Source organism: Lissotriton helveticus, chromosome 12 (genome assembly GCF_964261635.1).
Source record: "Lissotriton helveticus chromosome 12, aLisHel1.1, whole genome shotgun sequence".
NCBI lineage: Eukaryota > Metazoa > Chordata > Amphibia > Caudata > Salamandridae > Lissotriton > Lissotriton helveticus.
In genome coordinates this window covers 247,594,483-247,620,141 of record NC_136073.1, presented here as the reverse complement: position 1 = coordinate 247,620,141, position 25,659 = coordinate 247,594,483, and the positions used below count along the sequence as shown (strand labels likewise).

The 25,659-nt window shown below is 44.6% G+C and overlaps 1 protein-coding gene across 1 annotated transcript in view; it reads left to right on the top strand.

Moving 5' to 3' along the window:
* FANCA (FA complementation group A) overlaps positions 1-25,659 on the top strand; it is a 674,778-nt gene that overhangs the window by 16,400 nt on the left and 632,719 nt on the right. The window contains exons 2-3 of the mRNA XM_078671408.1: positions 6,075-6,187; positions 12,849-12,945. Coding sequence (XP_078527534.1) covers positions 6,075-6,187; positions 12,849-12,945 — 210 coding nt within the window. The remainder of the gene's footprint in view (positions 1-6,074; positions 6,188-12,848; positions 12,946-25,659) is intronic.

Below are 25,659 nucleotides of genomic sequence, written 5' to 3'. Positions count from 1 at the left end.
CAGGAGGAGAAACTGAAGCGGAGAGCAGTGACGGTGCAGGATTCCGGACCATTGAGGAAGAAGAAGCGGCTGGAGGCGAGCCGGGAGCGAGAGACGATGACTACAGCAGCAAGCCAGGAGGCCAACGGAAAAGCGCTTCGCCCAGCCACACTTCAAGGGAAGTGTGGCTTGCACAGGTACGATCTCGCTTTTCGGGCTGGGTTGGACGTAGGTGGAACAAACCACCCTGAAAACTCACACAGCATCCTCTGCACTAACCCCCACCCTTATCTGCACTGTACCGACACCGAGGACTGTGTGGTGTGTTTCTGCACGTGTGACCCACACTCCCCTCCCTACTCACTGTATACATATGCTAGGACTAAAACTGCCCCATATCTCTGTTTTCCGAGCTGGAAGGCGCCAGAGCAGAGGACCGGACTACCAGTCCCAGAAGCCCTCGGGAAAGAAGAGGAACTGGACCGGAAAGACGCAGGGAGCGGCGTTCCTCCACAGAGGCTGCAGCTGAAATACCCCTTCCCTACTATCGCAAATTGAAACATCGCAGACGCCTTCTAAAAATAAAGCCTGCGTTGCCCACAGTACCTGTCTCTGTGAGTCTATTCCCATCGCAAAGCCCACACATGCATAACCCAGATGTTTGCTTTTTTACCGCTACCTTTTTATATAAATCAATTCATGCAAGGAAAAGTATGATGTTTTAATATTATGAGTGTTTAATTGAATTAATACCCTCTGTATTTTCATTTTTGCCTATATGTGTATGTTATCTTGTGCTTTTATGGTCATTGTTTTATATGTACCGAATAAAGCTTTATGAAAGGAAAATGACCTGTAAACCTCAACATGAGCTGAGGTGGAACGAAAGACACATGCAGTCATTCTGAAAATCCCTGAGGTAGTGTGTGTGAAGGCAAGAGCACAAACTCAAGCACAGGGTGAACAAGGCGTGTTGGAGCCTGAAAGGATTGCCCACCCTCCCAAGAGAAAGGGTAAGAAGACTGGGGTACCAGGATTTACATAGCAACAAGCTCAGGACCCCTATCCTCGGGGGGAGGACTTGTCAGTCCCAGATGGAACTGAGCCCATGGAACTTCGACCTTACCAGGTTGAACTCCTGTGCCCAGGGGGGCCCTCAAGGGAACAGATGTGCCTTGGACAGCAAGCCTGTCCCACTTTTGAGAGCCTGCGACACCAAGCTGCTGACCAGGAAAAGAAAGATGTCAGTGGCTCCCACAGGGTCTATTGGGAGAAGAGACTCCTGTACCCTGAGGCCAGAGACCCCAATCCTGGAACCACTAGTATAGAGGTAGTACCTCAACGGTATAGTGAATTCTTACTCACTTTGGCCCATGCCATCTTCCTAGCTGGGCACCTAGGCCACACCAATACTTGGGAAAGGCTTGTCAGCCATTTCTACTGGCCTCAGATGTCCCAGAAAGTGAAGGAGTTTGTCAGCTTCTGTGTCACCTGCAAGCCAGTGGCAAAACAGGTGGCCACACAATGTCCCCCTTAATTCCACTACCAGTGGTTGGTGTTCCTTTTGAAAGGATTGGTGTGGACATAGTGCGTCCACTGGAACCACCCACAGCCCCAGGAAAAAAATACATACTAGTAGTAGTGGATCGTGCTACCAGGTATCCTGAAGCAATTCCACTTAGGACTACCACAGCTCCTACAGTAGCCAAGGGCCTCATTGTTGTCTTCACCAGGGTAGGGTTTCCTAAGGAGGTGGTGCCATATAGAGCTACCAACTTCATGTCTGCATACCTGAAGCACATGTGGGATGAGTGTGGGGTGAACTACAAATTCACTACACCTTACCACCCACAAACAAATGGTCTTGTTGAGAGATTCAACAAGACATTGAAGGACATGATCATCGGGCTCCCTGAATAACTCAAAAGGAGATGGAATGTCCTCTTGCCATTCCTGCTCTTCACTTACAGGGAAGTGCCCCAGAAGGGAGTAGGGTTTTCTCCCTTTGAACTTCTGTTTGCCCATCGTATGAGAGGACAACTTGCACTAGTAAAAGAAGGTTGGGAGGGACCTCTCCATGAACCTAAATAAGATGTGGTGGACTATGTGCTAAGCCTTCGTTCCTTGATGGCAGAGCACATGGAAAGAGCATCCTAATACCTTGAGGCCAGTCAACAGCTCGAGAAGTTGTGGTATGACCAAAAAGCTGCACTGGTGCAGTTCCAACCAGGGCAACAGGTGTGGGTTTTGGAGGCTGGGCACCAAGTGCCCTCTATGACAAATGGAGTTTCTGTTACCCTATTGTAGAGAGAAATAGTGAGGTCACCTATATGGTAGATCTGGGCACTAGCAGGCAACCGAAGAGGGTGATCCATGTGTACCGCCTGAAACATTATTGTGACAGGGCTGATGTGCCCATGTTGTTGGTCAGTGATCAGGATCAGGAAAAGAGAGCAAAACTCTAACTGACCTCCTCTCCTACAGCCCACAAGATGGGACAGCTGCTAAAGTTATCTATTCAACAACCATCACAGCCCAACAGCAGGCTGATTGCAGGCATGTCCTACAACAGTAGGTCAGGCTCTTCTTTGACCTCTGGTCAGACCCACCGGTGTACCCATGATGTGGACACTGCCTGTCAAAAGCAAAATCTATCAAGAGTCTGACCAAGTCAAAGTTAGAATGCCGCCGCAAGACCAGTCCTCAACTTACCACAACACTGCCACATCTCCCAACACCTGTGCACACTCCACTGGCTCCCCATTGGGCAAGAATCACCTTCAAGATCCTCACCCACGCACACAAAACCCTCCACAACACTGGACCAGCAAACCTCAACAGCTGTATCAACTTCCACGCACCCCAAAGAACCCTACGATCAGCCCAGCTTTCCTACGCCGTGGTCCCCAGTGCCAGAAAGATCAGATTAGGAGGCTGCTCCTTCTCCTTCCTTGCGGGCAGTGCATAGAACACCCTACTGCTCCACCTCAGGAACAGCACTCCCCACCTTCACAAGAAACCTCAAGTCCTGGCTCTACGACAGACCCCCTCCTTGATGGACTGGAACCCCCTCCTCCCCTGCTCCTTGAGACCCTTATGCGTGAGTAGTCGCGCTTTAACAAACCCATGATTGATTGAACATCAAAGCTGAAGTCAGCAAGATGCTGGAATTAGGGGTTATTGAACCCTCTGCTAGTCCCTGGGCCAGCCCGGTGATCTTAGTCACCAAACCTTACCCCCAGTGTGGAAAAAGAAAGATGAGGTTCTGTGTGGACTATAGAGGTCTCAATGCTGTCACCAAGACAGATGCTCACACCATACCCCGAGCTGATTAATTGATAGATAAACTAGGAGCAGCTCAATTTCTCAGCACCTTTGACTTAACTGCAGGGTACTGGCAGATTGGCATGGCCCCAGGAGTCAAAGAAAATACTGCATTCTCTACATCTGATGGGCATTATAAGTTCACTGTGATGCTCTTCGGTTTAAAGAATGCCCCTGCCACCTTCCAAACGTTGGTGAATCAAGTCCTTGCTAGGTTGGAGACCTTTAGTGCACGATATCTTGATGATACTCCTGTTTTTAGCTCCACCTGGCAGGTTCACCTGGTCCCCCGGGGAAGGTTTTACAGGCCCTGCAGACTGCAGGCCTAACTATCAATACAATCAAGTGCCAGTTAGGGAAGGGGAGTGTTGTACACTTCGTCCACCTTGTAGGTGGAGGCCAAGTGCAACCTTTACAGCCCAAGATACAGACTATTCTGAACTGGGAGACCCCAACAACCCAAACCCAAGTACGGGCATTCCTGGGCTTGAGGGGCTATTTACAGGAGGTATGTGAAGGGATATGGGTCCACTGGGACTCCCTCACAGAACTTACCTCCAAGAGGATGTCCAAGAAAGTGAACTGGACAGTTGACTGTCAAAAGGCTTTTGACACCTTGAAAGACAATGTGCTCAGCACCTATTCTCAAGACTAATCCAAGCAATTCATTGTGCAAAGGATGCCTGTGAGCTAGGGATAGGAGTGGTCCTATCCCAGACAAATGATGAAGCTCAGGACCAACCTGCTGCTTCTATAAGCAGGAGGCTACTCCCCAGGAAACAGTGTTGGAGGGACACATGTGTGGGTGAGCCCGTTGTACAGCACAAAAAACAGTCTAAAACAGAGACCATGTTAAATGAATGTGGATTTGACATGCACTCTGTTTTGGCCCATTTATTTCCTGTATCGTGCTCACACATAAACATACCTTAGCACAATTGTTACCAGAAGTGTGGGGATTAATAATAATGGGGTTTGCCACTGGCAACACATTTCAGTCTTTGGCAGCATGTAAATATGAGGAAAAAGTGTATTTTTGCAGTAGTTTCAGTTCTGCATGGCATTTGGGTATCCATATGTGGTGCACACCTTGCTGGATTGCTAAGGTTTGGTACTTTTCAAAGGTAGCTAGTGTTTGATATGTTGCCTGGGTGCCAGGCGAATTATAGCCCAAAACTGCTTATCATAAATGTGTGGCAAAAAGCTCTTTGGAAAACAGGCTTTACATGATAGTGGTTTTGCCTGGAACCTCTCATGTATGTTATTCCCACCCAGACGTGTGGTGCCATTTATACTAGGAGGAGTGTGTGAATGCATGTTGACAGCACATTGCAGTTGGCAGCGAGTTCCGGTATTCAATGATATGTAAATGTGAGGAAATAACAATGTTCTACCAATATGGATTTTTTTTAATTCAAATCTTTTTTTATTGAAGAATAAGAAAAAGGAGACAATACAGTAAGGTTCATACACAGAGATGAGATCAAAATAGCTGGTCGACAGTAATACAAAATGAAAATACCATTGTTTGATAATGCTTGATGTAAGAACAATATATGCTGAAATAAACAAATAATGCTTGATGTAAGTATAACATATGTAGAAATAAATAAATAAAGACATAAAAGAAATAACTCATAATTGTATAGTTACATGCAAGTCCAATCCAACTGTAGGAAGTCCAGTACACAAGGTCGTGACGACACAGCATTGCCCCCAAGATATACATTATTACTTCGAGGGTATGCATCAGTATTGGATTTTTTAAGTGCGCAGGGAGCTGATGCAGTAGATGTAGCGCCCCTCCTTACATTCTCCAGTGCCTTTAGTTTTTAAAAAGGTTTAGAGGTCATCATTTTTTTGTGATGTGGGGCAAACTCAGGATCAAATCCTGAAAATATTTTACTTGAACAATAAACCATATACAAAATCTAGACACATGCATATGCAGTTTTGTACATTCCACTCCTCTGAGGAGTGGGGGCGCTGCACGTCCACAGAAGGGTGGAAGATCGTGCAAGGCCGGCCTCAATCTGCTGTGCCAGGGGAGCTGAAATTGAGATGGGTAGAGGCTGGAGAGCCAAACCTGCTGCCAAAAACCTTAACTCTGACTAGGTTTCTGTGTTTTTTTGTAGCGCAAAACATTATCCTTTGCGCAGGTCGGGTGTGGGGGCTATCACTCCTGATCAGCTCCCCTTTTGAGCAATGGCCTCCGACCCAAAGGAATCTGCTTTTGGCCAGATGCTTGCTCTTGGACCATGTCCCAGCTGAGCGGGTATTTTTTCCAGAGGGGTACTGCCGGAAAGGAGAGAGTCTTGTTAAGTAATTCTTCTGCATGGAAACTTTGTTTTAGGATTACAGTAATTTAAAGCTAATAATACCCTTCTTTGTTCCTATAGTAACCATGTTTTCCTTTCGATGGATATTAAGTCTACTGCGGTCTGTCTTTTTAACTTATAAAACATTACTGCAAGCACGTTTAGATAGTGGCATGTGCTCTTTCTTTCATTCTTGCTTTCTTGCTTTCTTTCTTGCTTGCTTTCTTGCTTACTTGCTTTCTTTCCTTGTTTCTTTCTTTCTTTTTCCTTGTTTCTTACTTTCTTTTTCCTTGTTTCTTTCTTTGTATTTGTGTGGCACATGCTTCCAATAAAAAAGTACTTGTTTTATTGAGAGTTGTTTAAGGATATCATACACTAGAGAATGATGCAGATGGTGTTTTTCGACAAAAATTATTTTTCTAATCTTGACTGGTATTGTTTTGTGTCCCCTAGCGGGCAGAGCCAGCAAGCGGAAGATTGAAGGTGTCAACGACACCCAGAGGCTTCAAGAATCTGCCGTCTACTTGTTGAACAGTCACCAGGACCTGAGTGACCTCCTGGATGAGGTGAGGATTGCCCTCTCACAGCCCCTTTCCCTGTGGAGCCGCCACCCATGCAGCCAAACAGACCACTCGCCAACATATAGGCATGCGTCTCTACTGCAGCAGACCAGAAGGTTTGAGATATTTAGGGATGGATTGCTGTCCAAGCTTCTTCAAAGCAGAGGGTGGTTTCTCTATTTAACATTGGCTCTCCACACCAGAGGATGGCTAAGCCAGTAGTAAAACCTTCATCACAATACAAATCCATAAAGAATTAATACAGCCTGCCAAAAGTCAGCAACGTTATCTATTTAGTAGACAATGTTCCCCAAACCTGCCCAATTCTACATGTCCTGCGATCATAACTCTACATGATTTTAACTTACTTTTCTTATTTCAGACAATCAGTGAATCAATGTTAGTATCCTAGCGCTTTAAGCCAGCACATTATTTTTTGGGTATATCGTAAATAGGGTGATTTCATAAAGGCATGCATCTCTAATTACATATATTTTACATACCACCATTCAGTAGACAAACTGGAACTCAGCACTGATTTACTGTGTAGTTGGGTATCACGTGCTCATAACAGCACTGTTCATCAAGGCAGACCAGACACTGCTCTACAAGAGATCACATTTAGGCGTAAACCTATGCATGCATGCATCACACATACCGATTGTGATGTTAACTAGCGATTAGGGCGCTAACTGCCCCCTATCACCCATATCTGCCTGCAACGGGTCGTGGCCGAGAATACATGTAAGGGACTTGTTAAAACTCTCGTGTGCCAGTCTCACAACACATTAAATCTGACGCATACACCTAAGACAGTGAAGTACATTTTGATCTAACCTGACTGCACATTTCCGTAAACACAATCCAACTCCTGTCTGCAAAAGAAACCCTAGTACTGTTTGGATGGTCATCCTACGAACACCAAAGGACTGAAATGCCATAGCAGTTGCAAATATTGTACTATATACCCTGTTTTTGCTAGACAACATGCTTTGACATTTTTTATAACTGTATCTGTTTTGTTAAACACATCAAATTACTCCCGACATGGGAAAAAAGTAGTGTTAAATATACCAGTTGTCTTAAATATCCTTAATAAAAGTTTGTTTTAAAAAAAAAATCAGAACATACATTGGTGTTATAGTTGAGATCTAAATAATGGAATGATAAATGTAAGCACCCATTGAATTCCTGTAATAAGATATAGGAAATCTAATATATTGAAGGAAAAAACTGCAGCTGCTGTTTATTGTTAGGTTGGTCTTAGCTCCTTGTTTATTCTGAAATAATCACCACCAAATAGTCAAATCTGTGACATTCCAAATTAATCTAAGAAATTCTTGAGGATATTTAAGAAAATAATTTTCTTGGCAATTAGATGTATTTGTATATTTAAAGAAAAGGAAGTTGTATAAAAGACAGTCTTTCTTTGTAGAAATACAATGTTGGACCAGCCCTTTATTTTAGAGACATTGTGTATGATGCCAAGAAAACATTGAAGAAAAACATTAAACTCATTTGTTAAGGTTCAGATCAGTGTCTCCATTTTTTCCACATAAAAACGTTACCTTCTAGGACAGTGTTTCCCAAACTGGGGTCCGCGGGCCCCCAGGGGTCCGTGACACATTCCCAGGGGGTCCATAGGCAGAAGATTTAAAAGCACAGCAACATTTCTTGTATAATTAGCAGATTTCCATCAACAATAAAAGTGTCAAGATCATGCCAGTGATTAATGTACTTGCTGGAGAGAGATCATGAGAGTTTTGTTCAGTGGCATGTTTGACTTAACTGATATAGCACAGAGGGTTAATATGCCTACTGCAAAGAACATGTAACATGCATTTTAAAAAGCAGTATTTTATGTGCATAGGTCTGTGGTTACTGCTTTTGTCACAGAGATTCTTGTGTTAGTGTGCACTTCATAAGTGACAATTGTAATCTAGCAGAGGGACCTATAAACTGTCATCAAAGAGCTGCTTGCAAACTGCATGGTACCAGTTGGTAACTTATGTGTTTTTCCCAGTTATTCATTATCCTGGAGCTGCTAAAAAATTATTTGGGTGGAAATACATTTTTAATGTTAAAGTCACTGCTAGCCACTGTGTTATGTTCTGAATCCTGAGTTTGTGCTTTTCCAGACCAAGCACTCTTTAAAAATACCTACCAGTATGAATGACATGTGAATACTACACCTTGTAGTCCCCTTTACCTTATGTAACATTTTCTATACACTGATTTGCATGTATGATTCATTGTCTCTATATGTGTGTGATGTAAAGTGCTGACATCATACAATGGTATGAGAGATGCTGTAAAACAAATGAAATACATGTGACAGAGGGGCTATTCCTTCAATATAAAATACTAAGGGCCAGATGTACGGCCCGTTTTTTTTTGCGCAAACAGGTTCGCAAACTGGTTTTGCGCATGCAAAAGTCTATTGGGCCATGTACATAGCCTATTTCGCAAGTCGCAGTTTTTTTGTGACTCGCTAAATAGGTTTTGCAACTCAAAACCATGTACAAATGTTTTGCAACTGCAATTGCGGTCGCAAAAAACTCGCAATTACCATCTACTTCAAGTAGATGGTAATGCATTCGCAAATGGGAAGGGGTCCCCTTTGCAAATGTATGCAAAATTATTTTTTAAGGGCAGGCAGTGGTCCCAGGGACCACTGCCGGCCCTTAGAAAATGACACAAAAACGTTTCATTTTCTTTTTTTTTTAAATGCATGGAAAACGGTCTGCATTTTTTTTTTTTAAACGGCTTTCTTTAAAAGCAGTCCCAGACATGGTGGTCTGTTGAGCCCAGCAGGCCACAATCCCTGGGAGGGCTGGCATTCCCAATAGGCTCGCAAATTGCGAGTGGCTCATTAATATTAATGAGCCTCGCAATCCCAAACAGTGTTAAACACACTGTTGTACATTTCATTTAGCGACTTGGAATTTGCCACTCGCAATGTGTCGCCAATTGGGAGGCGCTAAATGAAATGGTCGGACATCTGGCCCCAAAATCCTTAGTACTTTGAGTATTTTTTTTGTGTGCACAGATGTGTTTTTTTTCGCACTACTGTTTTAATATTTGAATTTTTAATCATACAACTTGCTTGGGGGTCCCCGGGTTCCAGCGGTGACTTAATGGGGGTCCTCAGGAGTCAAAAGTTTGGGAACCACTGTTCTAGGATATAACTTTGTCAGAGTCAGAAAACTAAGTTGTTATGCAAAAAAAGAAAGATTCTACACATCATCAATTTTCGTTCTGTTAGTTACACACTCGTAAATAGAAATGGGATTTACCTCAGCGGAAAGCCATAATTGTGCTCAAAAGGAATGTATTGAATGAATACAGTTTAAAGAAATGAAATTAAAGATATGCATTTTACAGGATCACTGAAAAAATATAGAATACAAAAATATAGATAAAAAAATATCAAAGAAAAAATCTAGAAAGACAAAATATCGAAGTCCTATCTACAAACAGGTAAGTACAAAAATATCGAAAAAACATATATACTTAGTCAAAATATCGAATTTATTTAAATATCTTAAAAGTAATTTAAAATTAATGCAATAATAACTATAATTATTTAAAACATACTTAAAAATACTTAAATAACAAACATTATTAAATAATTAATTTAAGTTAAAAAAATAAAAATACAATTTTAGTTTTTAACACACACACACACATATATATATATATATATATATATATATTAATATAATATTAATTAAAAATATACAATATTTTTACTGTAGTATAGCAAGAGGTTAAAATTTGCTATTACCACACCAGCAACTGCAACAGTAGGGTAAACGTTGGATAGCGTAGGGGTAAAAATTACTATTCCCACTCCAGAGAGTGCAACGTAGGGAAAGCGTTGGATAGCGTAGGGGTAAAAATTACTATTCCCACTCCAGAGAGTGCAATAGTAGGGAAAGCGTTGGATAGCGTAGTGGTAAAAATTACTATTACCACTCCAGAGAGTGCAACAGTAGGGAAAGCGTTGGATAGCGTAGGGGTAAAAATGACTAGTCCCACTCCAGAGAGTGCAACAGTAGGGAAAGCGTTGGATAGCGTAGGGGTAAAAATTACTATTCCCACTCCAGACAGAGAGTGCAACAGTAGGGAAAGCGTTGGATAGCGTAGGGGTATAAATTACTATTCCCACTCCAGAGGGTGCAACAGTAGGGAAGGCGTTGGATAGCGTAGGGGTAAAAATTACTATTCCCACTCCAGACAGAGAGTGCAACAGTAGGGAAAGCGTTGGATAGCGCAGGGGTAAAAATTACTATTCCCACTCCAGAGAGTGCAACAGTAGGGAAAGCGTTGGATAGCGTAGGGGTAAAATTTACTATTCCCACTCCAGAGAGTGCAACAGTAGGGAAAGCGTTGGATAGCGTAGGGGTAAAAATTACTATTCCTAGTCTAGAGGGTGCATCAGTAGGGAAAGCTTTGGATAGCGTAGGGGTAAAAAATACTATGCCCACTCTAGTGAGTTTAACAGTAGGGAAAGTAAACATTTAATATATTAATATAAATAAATTAAATATCAATACCAATAAAAAATTAATTAAACTAAATTACAAATTTAAACTTATGTAATAATGAATCAAATAAAAATACAAATAAATATTAGTTATTAAAATTATTTTCCTAATACAAATTAATTACCAATTAAAAATTAAGTATTTACAAATTAATAATTAATTCAAAATAAATACCAATAAATTAACATAACTAATTACAATTAAATTACTTCCCACCCTATTCCCCTATAAACCCATAACCCGCTACAGAAAATAAATTAACATAATTATCAATTAACCAATTAATAAAAATTAATTACCAATTAAAATTAATTAATTACCATTTAAAAATTAATAACAATTCTAAAAATACCAATAAATAAATAAACCTATTTAATTAATTACAATTAAATTACTTCCCACCCTATTCCCCTATAAACCCACAACGGAAAATAAATTAATAACATTAACATAATTATCAATTAAGAAAAATTAATTAACAATTAAAAACATAATTACCAATTAAAAATTAATTAATTACAATTTAATAATTAATTAACAATTAAGTCAAAATAAATACCAATAAATTAACAGATTTAATTAATTACAATTAAATTACTTAACACCCTATTCCCCTATAAACTCACAACCCGCTACAGAATTAAATTACACAAAAATTAAATAACATAAAAAAATACACTGATTTTTTCTCTCGATATTATTAAAAATTCGATATATCTTAATTACTATATTATATACTTCGATATTTTAACTATATTTTAAAAATCGATATTAAATTACTTACCTTCAAAACGATATTTTTCACCTCTATATTCTGTCCATTCGATATTTTGCCCATTCTATATTTTTACTTCGATATTTGTGCCATTCTATATTTTTGAATCGATATTATGTCTGTATACCGCATTTTACCTAGTTGAGAAAATGTGAATACGTCTTGGGCAGCTGAATAAAATGTAGACATTGTAGTGGCTAAAAGTTGCCACCAAAAAAATTAAGGCATTTATATGTGAGCGTGGAAAAAAATGTTAGGATTCGTGTTGTCTGGCCTCACAAAATAAAGCATGTTGTTTTTGTGAAACATGTAAAACCATGGCATTAACTATGTAAGGTTTAGAGAACGCGGACGATACATTTCAAAGTTATTGATTGTAAGCTTACAGATGTAAGACACTGAAAGTGTGGGTATCATAAAATAAACCACAATTGGTTTAAAACTGTGATTGTGTATTCAAAATATGCTACTCCGCAAGGTATTTGATGATATGTAGAGTGGCAGGATCTGAGAAGAAGAAAAGACAGTCATTGACACTGGGAAAATATGCTACTCCGCAAGGTATTTGATGATATGTAGAGTGGTAGGATCTGAGAAGAAGAAAAGACAGGCATTGACACTGGGAAAATATGCTACTCCGCAAGGTATTTGATGATATGTAGAGTTGTAGGATTGGAGAAGAAGAAAAGACAGGCATTGACAACGGAACTAGGAGAAGGCTAGCACCTTGAAGATTGAATTTTAAGATAACATAGAATAGCGAGTGCGAGACATTAAGAATCTGAGACTTTAAAAAAGTGCAGTAAGACAGTAAAAATTCTGGTGGAGCAACTCTTCCTTGAATTCTGCCATGGATCTAAAAAGTTGGCAAATCGATTTTCCCCATGAAGAAACGACAGAGGGTGTCACCGCCTCTGATGCAGAGAGTGAAGAGAAGAATGTGCATCCAGAAAGTTAGTTGTATTTTTGTTGAGCTGACTGTGCAATCACCCTAGAGCATTCATTTTGTGAGAGGTAGAACCTGTAGAGTATTAAAGAGTGTGAGACATAAGGAATATGCAACATTGGGAGTGCAGGTTGGAGTAGCTCAGAGGAAGGGAAGGTCATGAGAAGGCAATGCTGGTCTTTATTTTTCGGCTTTTGTGATTACTCAACTCCTCTGATGTTTAAGTGGCTGATGTTAGTTAACAGAAATTTAGGATGGCATAGGTAACAGTTTCCCCTGGAAAATATCGGGATTATTATAAAGTAAAAGCTGCTTAAATAATGGTATATATTCTCATTTTGAAAAACGTTCCTGCACCTTTTAATTGCCAATACTCACGGGTATGTGTTTTGATAGATTGAAAGTCCACCATGCAACAAACTTGTCTGTCCAAACACGTCATCGGATCCCAGATACTCCAAAACCCCTCCTGCATTCCCTGCTTCGTTTATTGGTGAGTGAAAACTGGGTATATTTACATTTGGTGTAAGATTCTGTTTCTAGAAATGTATGGTACAAGCATTGTAATATCCAAACTATGATTAGAGAAGGCTTCTGTGTTTTTCTTTCTCCGATCCAACACTCTTCTTGTGGGATGCCTCAGACCAGATGTCCTCCTCAAGGGTACAATCAAATTATGTCAGCAAATATCTGAATGTGACATGCCATAACTCCCATAAATAAGACAAAACATAGCATCACACTGTTTAATCACTGGAACAGTAGACTACACCCAAATACTTCTGTTGAATGAAATTAACCTATTGAATTGAGTCGTAGGCATTGCTAACTATCGATAACCATAGTGTTGACTTATAATTAAGCAGAGGCACTCAACCCGATGTCTATCATGCACATTTATTCATAACACCTGCATACGGGCGACAGAAGACTTGAAATCAAAGAGTGCTGATGAGTGGCAGCCTCACTCTGCCCTGGCTCTGCTTCCCTTGTTCTCGTGCTACAAAAACACGGGTTAACCCAAGAAGTCACTGGGACCTGGGTGAAATATTGATACAAACAAAGCGGCCCCAGATAGACACACAATTAACTCAATCGTAACAACAAATAAGTACATACAAAAAGAATTATAACAACATTGTTTTTACTCACAACGTGTATCGTAAAAGATTCAATCATAAAAATAAATACATAGTAAATCACATATAATGCCCCTAAAAGAATGGAGTGGGGAAGGGTAGTGCTGGGATAGTGAAAGTATAGAAACCAAAGTATAGGTCACTAAGACCAGAATACACCAGAAATAATGACAAATTAACACAATGGAACAATTAATTCATCAATTAATTTGAACGATCATGCCTCAAATAAAGTCACAAATGATAAATCAGGCAAGAGGCTGAACACAGGAGGAAGTGTCGACGTTTCGACCCAAATAGATGCAGGCGTGGTATAAACCTTGCTAGAGGGTCTTCATCAGGACAAGGGTTGCGGGAGGTGGGGCAATAGATCTTAAATTGATACTGTAATGTAGTAGGTATGGTTCAATAGTGGTAGTCTCTTGAAGATGCAGAAGTAAAGTTACGTCTTACGTCAATGTCTAATTGGGGAATGAAGTGGTGCGAGTGGCTCGAAATCTTTCAATAAACACTGCCGTTGACAATAGGGGGTTCACACATAGATGTACACGTAGATGTATAAGGTGGCGGGTATTAGTCGCTGTCGAACTGTGAATAGTTGAACACAAGAATGTAGACTCTGCCAATAGCAAGAATGCAGCAGAAAAGGGGGTTCAGCTGTAGTTTTAAACAATGACGTGCGTGGCTCACCGCTGAATCGTATGGTGTGGCGGTCCTCGTCAGCTCAACAAAACTGCAAAGGCAGAGATTCAGCAGAAAAAGGGGGGAGGGTTGGGGTTCAACTGTAGTTTTAAACACAGATGTGCATGGGTCACCGCTGAATAGTGTGTTGTGGCGGTCCTCGTCAGCTCCACAAAGTGAAATCTAGCAAACGCAGGAGTACCATGAAACGTGGAGGTTTGCACCGAAGACCGCTAGTATCTTCTGCGGTTCGTAATTCGTAAAGGTCAAAGGACAGGATCGTGTAGCAAGAAAAACTGTGGACTAGTCAGGAAATCCTAAACGGCACTGCTCATCGTTGGGCTCACCTGCACGTCCAAGGGAATCACAGAGGAAACATGTCATGGTGGGTGCATCAGAAATCATGCAAATGCCAGTCGACACTTCATCCCCCAAAACTAAATAATAGTGGCTATCTGGGAATAACTGAAATCCGGCTGTACCACTGGGCCTCCCAACTGAGTTAAATTAACAATTGTCTCTTTTGCCATAGAAATTACTCATTTGTAAGGCTAAAGCTGGATCTCCTGGAGCCATGAGACCTACATGCCATGCTCTATGGAGCAACGGGGTTAACCCTTTGTCCCTCAGAACCTGGGTAGTTAATGATTAAATATAAAGTGGTTCTGTCGGGTGACAACACAAATGATTTGCAAATGCTATTACATGCAATAAAGGAACCTCCCTCTGACAAAACCACAAAACAGGTCAGCTGACTTTCTGCAGCCGATGGATGAGTAGCCGCGTAATACAGCGAACACTATTACAAATTGCTCGATTAAAGGACTTTGCGCCAACTCGGTCCAGGTGACTTACACGCACTTGGAACCCAGGACTGTCGTGCCCTGTATACCTGTCTTGAGAAAGACCCGCCGCGACCTCAAACATTGGCGCCCTAAGGGTCGAAACGTCGACATTTCCTCATAGGCCTTACAATTCCAGAATCCTAGCACATTGACAGAAACAAATAGGATTCTGTAAAATCATACTAGCGGATAGCCTTTATGAAATTAAAACTTGTATATATTTGTATAGATTGTTTATATTGAAATTCATCATTATTGTACATATTGCTTCTGTCACGTGATCACTATTCACTATTGTCACTTTTTGCACTTTTTTCAATATATTGACAGTCATTTGTGAATTGTTTTGAATGAATTTTGATAAATATAAAAATACAACAAATTATACACAGGCTTTCTTCTCATTCATTGTAAGAACCTGTTTTGTGGTATTGTCAGAGGGAGGTTCCTTTATTGCATGTAATAGCATTTGCAAATAATTTGTGTTGTCACCCGACAGAACCACTTTATATTTAATCATGCTCTATGGAGCGTCAACCCCAATGCCCGCCACCCTTTTACAAAAACACCTTTCATATGCTGGAATGAGGCCCTGAGACAAATTGAATAGCAGGGCCATTTGACAAATGTCTTTGTGGTATGAGACATGGCTCCTCCAGGTAGCCGGATTGAAGGGATTTCTCTCTTGTGACCTTATTGTAATTGTCTTTTTTCGTGTGTGTCAAGCTGTGACTGGCTAGGCAGTTACTCAGTATTGGGCCTTCAGCATCTTCTTGAGACCATATGACATAGTGTGAGAGTCCTTTTTCATGCGTTTGGCTGTGACTTGTAATAGGCAAGAACTCAGTATTGGGCCTTCAGCATCTTCTTGAGACCATATTACATCCAGTACCACAAGGAATGCATCGACTTAATTTTAATGTGCAAAATGCGATAAAAATAAGCACATTTCTTAGTTTCTGTTATTCGTGACAGAATGATTTTAGATGCTGACTGGCATTTCTTTGGCCTTTTGTGTTATGGGACCCCTTGGCTAGGTATCAAAATACCACTAAGACTGGTAAAGTCTAGAAAGTATCGCTCACAATACCTGGCCATCCCAATAATGATGGACAAAATGATCTCTTAGTAGCGGAGATGTACGCAAGAGCCTTTACTTTCTTTCTCATGGTCAGGATGCATGATATCTAAAGAGAATGTGGCTGAAAATCTTGAGGGGAGGCTCTTCTGTGGCATTGTTGAGTATCAGATTTTCATCATGAGCAGCATTAGAGTCGTTGCCAAATGTGTTATGTGTTCGCCAATTTTGCAATTAGCGTGCTGCAGTCACTGTAACTTAGTTTGAATGACTTGGATGATGTGTCAGAATTCTTCTTCATAGTGCCACATTAGCAGAGCACACACCAACGTCAAGGCTTTTATACCAGGAGAGGCTTAGATGACGTGCAAACGTGGTGATTCTCCGAGACCTCTCCTCCAGTTCCTTGGTAACCTTAGAAATGCCAAGATTGGAAAAGAAGTTTGCGTCATTTCGCTGGCTGATCTTGTCTAGAATGCAAAGAGCAAGATATATACCTCTCAATAACCAGATTCGGCTTGCGCATTTTGATACATATGTGAATTTTGACTCCCAGTTGATGTTTAAGCAGATGACCTATGTGTGTAACTGAAGGCATAGGTCCCTTCCACAGTCATTATTTTTGTAACTAAGTTTTATTATTTTCTTTAATTTTATAGGCAAGGCACTGTTCACACAGTGAGACACGGTGCACCTTACAATGTATATGTACTGAACACATTTGATAACTCTGGCTGCTTTTCCCACCTTCCCCAGTATGGTTCTTAACCTGACTAAAGGTTATTAACAAACAACCTCATGAACCCCTCATCACTGCCCGCTAAGGCCTACAACCTGTCATCGGGAAGGCCAGATTTTCTGGCATTTCCTCATGCAACCGCAAACTTTTTTAAAGTTTTCTCTGCTGATGAACAATTGTCCATTCCTCTGAGCCATTCTGTCAGCGTGGTAGGATCTGTACTCCTCCATTTCCACACGATTTCTCGCTTAGCCACTAGGAGTCCCACCCCCACGAGAACCTGAGAGCCAGTTGCCCATAATACCCATTATTTCTACATTAAGAACTAATGTCACTGGGTGACCTGCAGCCCCTTTTAGTCTGAGATGTATAGAAAGGTGCCATGTGGGCTCCTACATCATTGACAATTGCCAAAATCTAGTTGGGAGAAAGTAAACCATATGGAGATATTTAAATTGAGTGAGCCATAATACTCAAAGAAAGGGTTAGAGTGCGGGGGCCATTGTTGCATCTGGCCACTCCCCATCTTCAAGCTCCCGAACATCCTGTTCCCATTTCTCTCTTAACCTCTTCGAGGCTCATGACGAGCTCAGCTCGTCATGAGGCACACTGGAGCTGTGCTCATGACAAGGTGAGCTCGTCATGAACAATGGGTTTCAAAGCTTTTCAGCACAGGAGGGGAAAAGCCATAGCAGCCAAGTGGTTAACAGTGTGAGAGGATCTGGTGTGCTAAGCTGCAGTGAGCTCTACATCTTGGAAATGCCCTTCTTGGCTTCTAGCAAATTAAATTTGTGTACCGCCATTAGTTTCTTTTTGTGTAGATCCAGTGCATATTGAAGCTGCAGGTATCTAAAAAAACAGGTTTCACACAGAGCGAAATTGTCTACTAATTGGTCCAATGACTTAATGTAGCTTGAGGCCTGGATGTCTCCCAATTTAGAGATACCAATAAGGTCACAAGAGTGAAATCCCTACAATCGGGCTACTTGAGGAAGCAACGTCCCATGCCACAAAGGAATTTGTCGGCTTGCTCTGCGATTTAATTTGCCTCAAGGCTGCATTCAAGCATATTAAAGGTGTTTTTGTAATGGGTGGCATATAGCAGGGCATGTTGGTCGCACAGCACCAGAAGAACTAACTTTAGCCTCACAGCTGAGTTGAATCTTTGGCAAAAGAGCAGATTGTCGGTTGGGAAGCCCAATAGTTGCCTGGGTGTCCTGTTTTCCCAGTCTATCATCATAGGGAACCTGCACACATTCCCTTGGAGCCTATTAAGACGAGATGCATTAGTCCATTGAGCCACCGAGGGCCTGGGATTTTTTTTGTGGTCACAGGTTCTATTCTCAGGGGTCCACTCAGCCTTTCATCATTCTGAGATCAATAAAATGATCATGATTGAGTTGGGAAGCAAAAATGATGCACTTCTGGTTGACCATGCACTGTACAACTACTTGTGTTCATATTTTAAGCCATGCTTTACAGACCTGAAATTACATCATATTGCTAGGAAAGAGGAAGGGGTGGCACACAAGGGACAGCTAGTGCTTGGTTTGAGGATACCATTGAATAGTTTGCTAGTCAACTTTTAGAAACCGCGTTGGACGCACTTCATCAGTTCAAGCTTCGAATTAGAAGGTATATTAAAGAATCCCTGCTCAGCTGCAAGAATGAATAGGAGCTATTTTACCTGTTGTAGGAAATACCAGATAGGTTATATTCATCATAAACCAGAAATGTTGCTTCCAAGCTCTTGCTCCAGGTCTATGAAAGGTAGGCTCTTGAATAGACTCCCCGGAATACTGAAGCTGACACCTGCTGCAATCTTTTCTGGATCGTGCCTCCTCGTGTATGAAGCTGTACTTCTCTTTGCAGATGTTCCCCCACTTTTTGCCCCCATTCGAACTGCTAGATGCTGGTTTTTGACTCTTGACAGTGCACGGAAGCCTGCAAACCAGGCTCCAGTGCCAATGTTCTTTCTCCTAAAACGAAATGCTTAATTGTAACCCAATTGTCAAGTACTTTAAGTCCCTAGTAAATGGTACCTCTGGTACCCCGGTCATGGGTGCTAAAGAGGGTCCCTAAGGGCTGCAGCATGTGTTGTGCCACCTAAAGGGATCCACACAAAAGCTGCATGCAGCCTGCCATTGCAGGATGCATGAAATGGTGCAAACCATTTTGAAAACACGACATGGCACAATCCCTGTGTGCCGTAACCATGCACACTGCATACATTATATGTAAGTCACCCCTACAGCTGGCCTTAGAGCCCTAAGGCAGAGTGCATTATACTGTACATGATGACATATCTACATGAGCAGATATGGCCCTGTGATGTCTGATTCCATTACCACGACATTGCAAGTAAACAGGAAGCTGTTTTAAGCATATGTACTGGGCACTGGTCATTACGGGTTACCCAGCTAGGGGGCGTGGCTTGGTGCCGATGGCGGTGGCTGCCCGAGAGCCGGGCTCCGGGATCGAGCCGGCAGTTATCCTGACCAACGCTGCATGCTGACCCCTCTATCCCCTTGAAAGGCGGGGGAAGGGGTTCTCCTGAATCGGAGCAGTACGGCGCTGCTCGAGTGGCCCTGGGGACCCGTGGAAGCTCGCTTGAGTGTCGACCGGGGGGCCGCCGAAGCCGGACCTAAGATGGCGCCTGCGGGAGAAATCTGAGCTCCCGGGCGGCCGAAACCGCTGAGCGGCCTACGGACCCCTCCACTCCCGGATTGCACCACCGGGGCTTCTTGTGGACACCCGGTGCGCGGCGGGACATCGAGGGAGCGGCGCTGGTGGTTTGTGCTGCGGAGGGCGACCGGCATACTTCCACCGCCGGCCGTACCTGCGGGGGCGGGGCGGCAAACATTATGCACTTCTGGTTGACCATGCACTTTACAAATACTTGTGTTCATATTTTAAGCCATGCTTTACAGACCTGAAATTACATCATATTGCTAGGAAAGAGGAAGGGGTGGCACACAAGGGACAGCTAGTGCTTGGTTTGAGGATACCATTGAATAGTTTGCTAGTCAACTTTTAGAAACCGCGTTGGACGCACTTCATCAGTTCAAGCTTCGAATTAGAAGGTATATTAAAGAATCCCTGCTCAGCTGCAAGAATGAATAAGAGCTATTTTACCTGTTGTAGGAAATACCAGATAGGTTATATTCATCATAAACCAGAAATGTTGCTTCCAAACTCTTGCTCCATGTCTATGAAAGGTAGGCTCTTGAATAGACTCCCCGGAGGCCCAGCAAAAATAACGGAGTGCCTATCTGAGGACAACGGGAGTGCAAAGCAACATCGGCCCTGAGGCTGCTGAGCCCCATTTGGCGACTGGAAGGGGAAATGTGACTTGCCCCCCCCCTTGTGCTGTGGCCTGCCCGGAGCGCGCACCACGCCGTGGGAGTCCCCGCTGGGTGACAGATCCTGCTCTTTGGCCCATTTGTACTTGGGAGAGACGACTGGAAGCGGGGGCGCCTCAGTGGGCCGTGCTGGCCCTTCCTGATCTCCCCCTCGTGAGCTCGCACTACCCGCCTCAGCGGGTTGTAAGGAGGTGAGAGCGGACGGAGGCTCTGGTGAGAACATTCCCGTGTGAGAAGGCGAAGAAGGACCGGTCGGCGGCCTCGGTGGAATGGGTGGAAGGGCACTGTGGCGGCAGCACTAGAGCTCGCATAAGATTCCTCCTGGTGGCCGGGGATCTGTTGGCTGGGGCAGACCTTGGCCGGCTTCAGCTGTCGTTGGGCGGCTCGCCCTCTGCTTGTGACCATCGACGTTGGACGCCGATCCTGTCATGGGGAAACCAAAGGGACCCAAGGGCGCCATGCAATCCACGTCGGACACGGAATTGCCGGACAAAGGAGACCTGCTGGACCCGGAGACGACAAGAGACCCACACCTACAACAACAACTGGACAAGATCTTGACGGCGATTACGGATACGCATGCGGCCCTCCAGCAGGACATAGCGCAGGTGGCAACGGGGCTTGGGCTGCTTAGAGCGGATCACGGTAAGCTCTCTGATAAGGTCAAGGAGGTGGAGGACACGGTTCGCACCCTGGAGCCAGCGCAAAAGGCCCTCTCGACCACAATGACTGAGGTGTTGGACCGCTTAGATGCGCTGGAGAGGAGGGCGGAGGATGCTGAAGGGCGTAACCGCCGGAACAATATCCGAATTGTAGGCCTTCCGGAAAAAATTGAAGGAGGGGATATGGTACGCTTTCTTGAAGAATGGCTTAACACAGTGGTGGCGCCGGAAGGGTTGTCCTCCTTTTATACGCTGGAACGGGCACACAGGGTCCCATCTCGCCCGCTGCAACAGGGTCGCCCCCCTCGCCCAGTGGTGGCGCGATTGCTGCACTACAAGGACAGGGACAAACTGCTCCAAAATGCCCGCCTGAATGGCCCCTTCCAGCTGGAAAACAGTAATGTCAACATTTTCCCGGATTACACATATGACACGCAGCGCAAACTAACCTCTTTTCTGGCGATGAAGCGAGAACTGCGCAGTGAGGGCATCCAATACTCCTTACTGTTCCCGGCCAAACTGCGGATAATAGTTGATGGCACCACCAGATTTTTTGACACACCAGATGAAGCGTGCAACTGGTTGGAACTCTACAGAGCTGGTAAAGACGGCTCTGACCTGCACTTGGCAATAGCACCGGAGGAACAACTGCGATGGAAGTCCAAGCGGATACGCAATAGGCGCAGGGGACTGGGGCGCCCTTCGCTGCTGGAAACGGCGGCGGAACGACGGGGTGTCCTGGAAGTGGTGTCCAGCATTTCGGGATCTCAGGATGCCCCCATGACGGAAGGCACGGAGTCCGGCAGGGGCGATGACCGTTCTGAAACCGAGTTTTCGGAAACTGACAGTGTGCCGCTGCCCACGGTCACACCGGAGACAGCTGAAGGAATACTGGACGAACAGTGAGATCCCCTGATGAGCTGTTGTCGCAGCGGAACGAACTGTGGTGTCCTGATTGCTGAGTAATGCGGAGAGGGAGGTTGGTGGTTGATTTGTGGGGTGTTGGAGAGGGAAGCTCGGCGATGTGCGGACTTTCATAGGGCTCGGTCGCCCACTGGTAACTCGGGCGGAAGGTGGCTACCCGTTGGTCCTCGTCCCCCCCCCTCTATTGCCCTTACGGCATTCCTCCGGTAACTACCGTTAGGTTTATTTGACTGTTCCTATTGGGAGTGTTTGGATGGGAACTAGATTGCGATCTTTGGGTCCTGTTCTGGGGGTGAGGGGGTATTGGGTGATGTTATATTTTTGGGGGGTGGACACGCCATCGGTGTTGACAATTCATTGAACTTGAAATACGTGGAGGGGGAGAGGGGGAAAGGATGCGGTGCCTTGAGGGACAATGGGTGAAATGTCTAACTTGAAATGCATTACCTGGAATGTCTACATACCATGTCGAGACGACACAAAGTGCATGCATACTTAACACGTAGAGGGGTCCAGATAGCGTTATTGCAGGAAACACATCTGACGAAGGCAGAGGGGTTGGCACTACAGCGCAGATGGCGAGGCCAGGTATTCAACACTACATACTCAGCGTATGCCAGGGGTGCGTTGATTTGGATTAGGGCTGGAATCCCATTTCACGTTACCAAACAAGTGGTAGATCCTGAGGGGCAGTTTGTGGCTGTCACAGGAAGATTAGGAGGCAAGGATGTTGCCATCTGCAGCGTCTATGCGCCCAACGTGGACCAGCTGGCCTTTCTTGCGACACTGTCAGGCTCCCTGGCCCACTTTTTGGTAGGACCCCTGCTCCTAGGAGGCGACTTCAACTCGGTGTTGGATGTGGACCTCGATTATTACCAGAGCCCATGCAGAGGGAGACAAATCAGGAGCCTTGCTAGCCTGGCTTGCCAACCCCACACGACGAGGCTCCCCTATCGTGTCCATGCGCACGGCTGAAGGGGTGGAGGTGTATACCCAGCCCGCAATCCTGCGCAGTTTCTCGAGCTATTATGAGGCTCTGTATAGGAGTAAACTAGTGGCTGGATCTCCAGCCATCAGTGAAATTTTGAAGGTTCTCCCCTTCCCGAGGTTAGACCCTGAGCAGGCGAAGGATCTGGGCAAAGATATTGAACTGGGGGAAATTCGCCGCGCCATGAAACAGATGGCACGTAATAAGACCCCAGGGTTGGACGGTTTGCCTATTGAGTTTTACCCCACATACGTCGACCTGTTAGCTCCCCGGCTACTGGCAGTCTACAGAGAAGGGCAGGAACTGGGTCAACTACTGCATACTATGCTCGAAGCATTAGTGATCCCTTTACTTAAGCCTGATAAGGAGAGCAATGATACGGCGTCCTATAGACCGCTGTCGATGCTCACGACGGATTACAAAATCCTGAGTAGCATTTTGGCTTCCCGACTGTTAGAGCACATGACCACACTGGTTCATGAGGATCAAGCGGGTTTTATACCTAAACGTAATACCACCATGAACATACGCCGCCTGATGCGTGTACTAGAAGAGGATCATGCGGAAGCCCCTCACCCCATGATATTGTCGGATGACCTGGAAAAGGCATTCGACAGCCTCGAATGGGAATACTTATATAAGGTCCTCGGGTGCTACGGGGTAGGTGACGGATACCTGAGATGGCCCTCAGTGCTCTATGCTTCGGCGAAGGCCAGAGTGAAGTCGGGTGCACTGATATCCCCGCAATACTCGGTGGAAAGAGGCACAAGGCAGGGGTGTTCATTATCCCCGTTGCTCTTTGCACTGGCGGTGGAACCCCTCGCGATGGCGGTCCGAATGGGAGCTCATTACAAGGGTCTGCGGAGCTTAACGGGGCAGCAGCGCATTTCCCTCTACGCTGACGACCTGTTGCTCTTCTTGGAGGATGCTGACGGGGCCCTGAGGGGAGCCGATGATCTATTGACCACCTTCGGTGCAATCTCTGGCCTTAAAGTAAACTGGCCTAAGACATGCCTGTTCCCGATACGCAGAGGAGAACCCCAGCCCATTACGACACGGGCAGTACGATGGGAACCCAGTTGTCTGAAATACTTGGGGGTCTATATATATCATGCCCCGGCTGATGTGCTGGAGGGCAACATCTCTCGTTGTATCAAGGCATTAAGGGGTAGCATGTCCTTTTGGGCGACCCTCCCGCTATCAGTGGCGGGCCGAGTAGCGCTGCTGAAAATGGCGGCGCTTCCACGCCTACTGTATTATTTTAGAACGCTCCCCATTTGGATCCCTTCCGCTGTCTTCCGCCTCTTGAAATCGTTAGTGGTGTCCTTTCTATGAGGAACGGGCAGATGTAGAGTGGCACTTGCAACACTAACGAGACCTAAATCGGAAGGCGGGTTAGCTGTTCCCGATTTTGAAGGGTATTACCTAGCGGCTCAATTACAGATCTATACCCAGGAGATAGCACGTGAGTTCCGAAGGCCGGAGGATAAGCGGGGTCTGGGTATACCCAGGCATGTACTCTCCTATATAGCCATGCAGCAGAGACTAGCCCTCAGTGCCCTCACGCAAGAAGAACGCACGCTTAGGCTATGCTGGAACCGTACACAGCGTAAAGCGGGGGTGAGACACCCATATGCCCCGGAAATCCCGTTGGGGATGCTGACGGCATTGCCACATGGTGGGGACTGGTCGGCTACAGTCCTGGGAGGACGCGGGGATACAGGTCTTGGGAGATTTATATGAGGACGGGGTATTGCTGTCCTTCCCGGCACTCTTGGACCGCTATGACCTGCCTAGAGGCGACTTCCTGTTACACACGGCAATACAACTACATTGGAAGGGGGGGACGACCGAGCCAACAACGACAATGGCCTGCCAGTATACCATGATGGCAGCTGGTACGGTTAAGGCAGTTACATGCCTGTATACCAGAATGCTTAATGAGGGGTTGCCGCCGCTAGAGATGCTTAAGAATAAATGGGAAGCTGATATAGGGAAAGAAATTCCCGAAACAGTTTGGGCACAATTGCAACGTCGGGCCTGGAAGAGCACGCGTAATGCGCGATTTCAATTGGTTCATTTTTATGTCCTTCACAGGGCGTACTTGACCCCGGGAAGGATCAAGAAATATTTTGCGATTGATACTGCGGCTTGCCCTAGATGTGGGACGGGGGGAGTGGAGATTGCCCACATGCTCTGGTCATGCCCTAGTTTGAGTCTTTACTGGCAAAAGGTGGGAGATACACTTAACACGGTGTCAGAGCGCGATCTACAGTTTGACATGGCTGTTGGGATCCTCCATTGGTTCCCGCACACCCATAAAAACAAGATTACGAGCAAATTTATAGATATATGGGACTCATCTTAGCGAAGCGCGAAATCACACGACACTGGAAGGCACAAATGGGCCCGGCGGATACTAAGTGGCGCGCTGAGTTTCTTAAATGGGCGGGTGGGGAGAGTGCATTGCGTTTCCAATTAGCGCGACGACAGCAGAATGATAAGGCTTTGGAGGCGGCGCAAGCGTGGGAGGCCCTGGTGCAAACACTACGCGACTATGATACACGACTTGTTCATGAAGACTAACACCATAATTAGACGGTACACCCATACCACGACAGGTACATTGCATGATTCACTCACTGACAATCCTTAGCTTCATACCCACAGCGACTGTCCTGGTTCAAGGCACCGATGGCGGGGGGTGGGGGTGGCGGGGGGGATGTTGTGTTTTACCCTTGAAATCCCTTGAATGCTATGAACATTTCATTAGGGTCGCCCTTATGGGT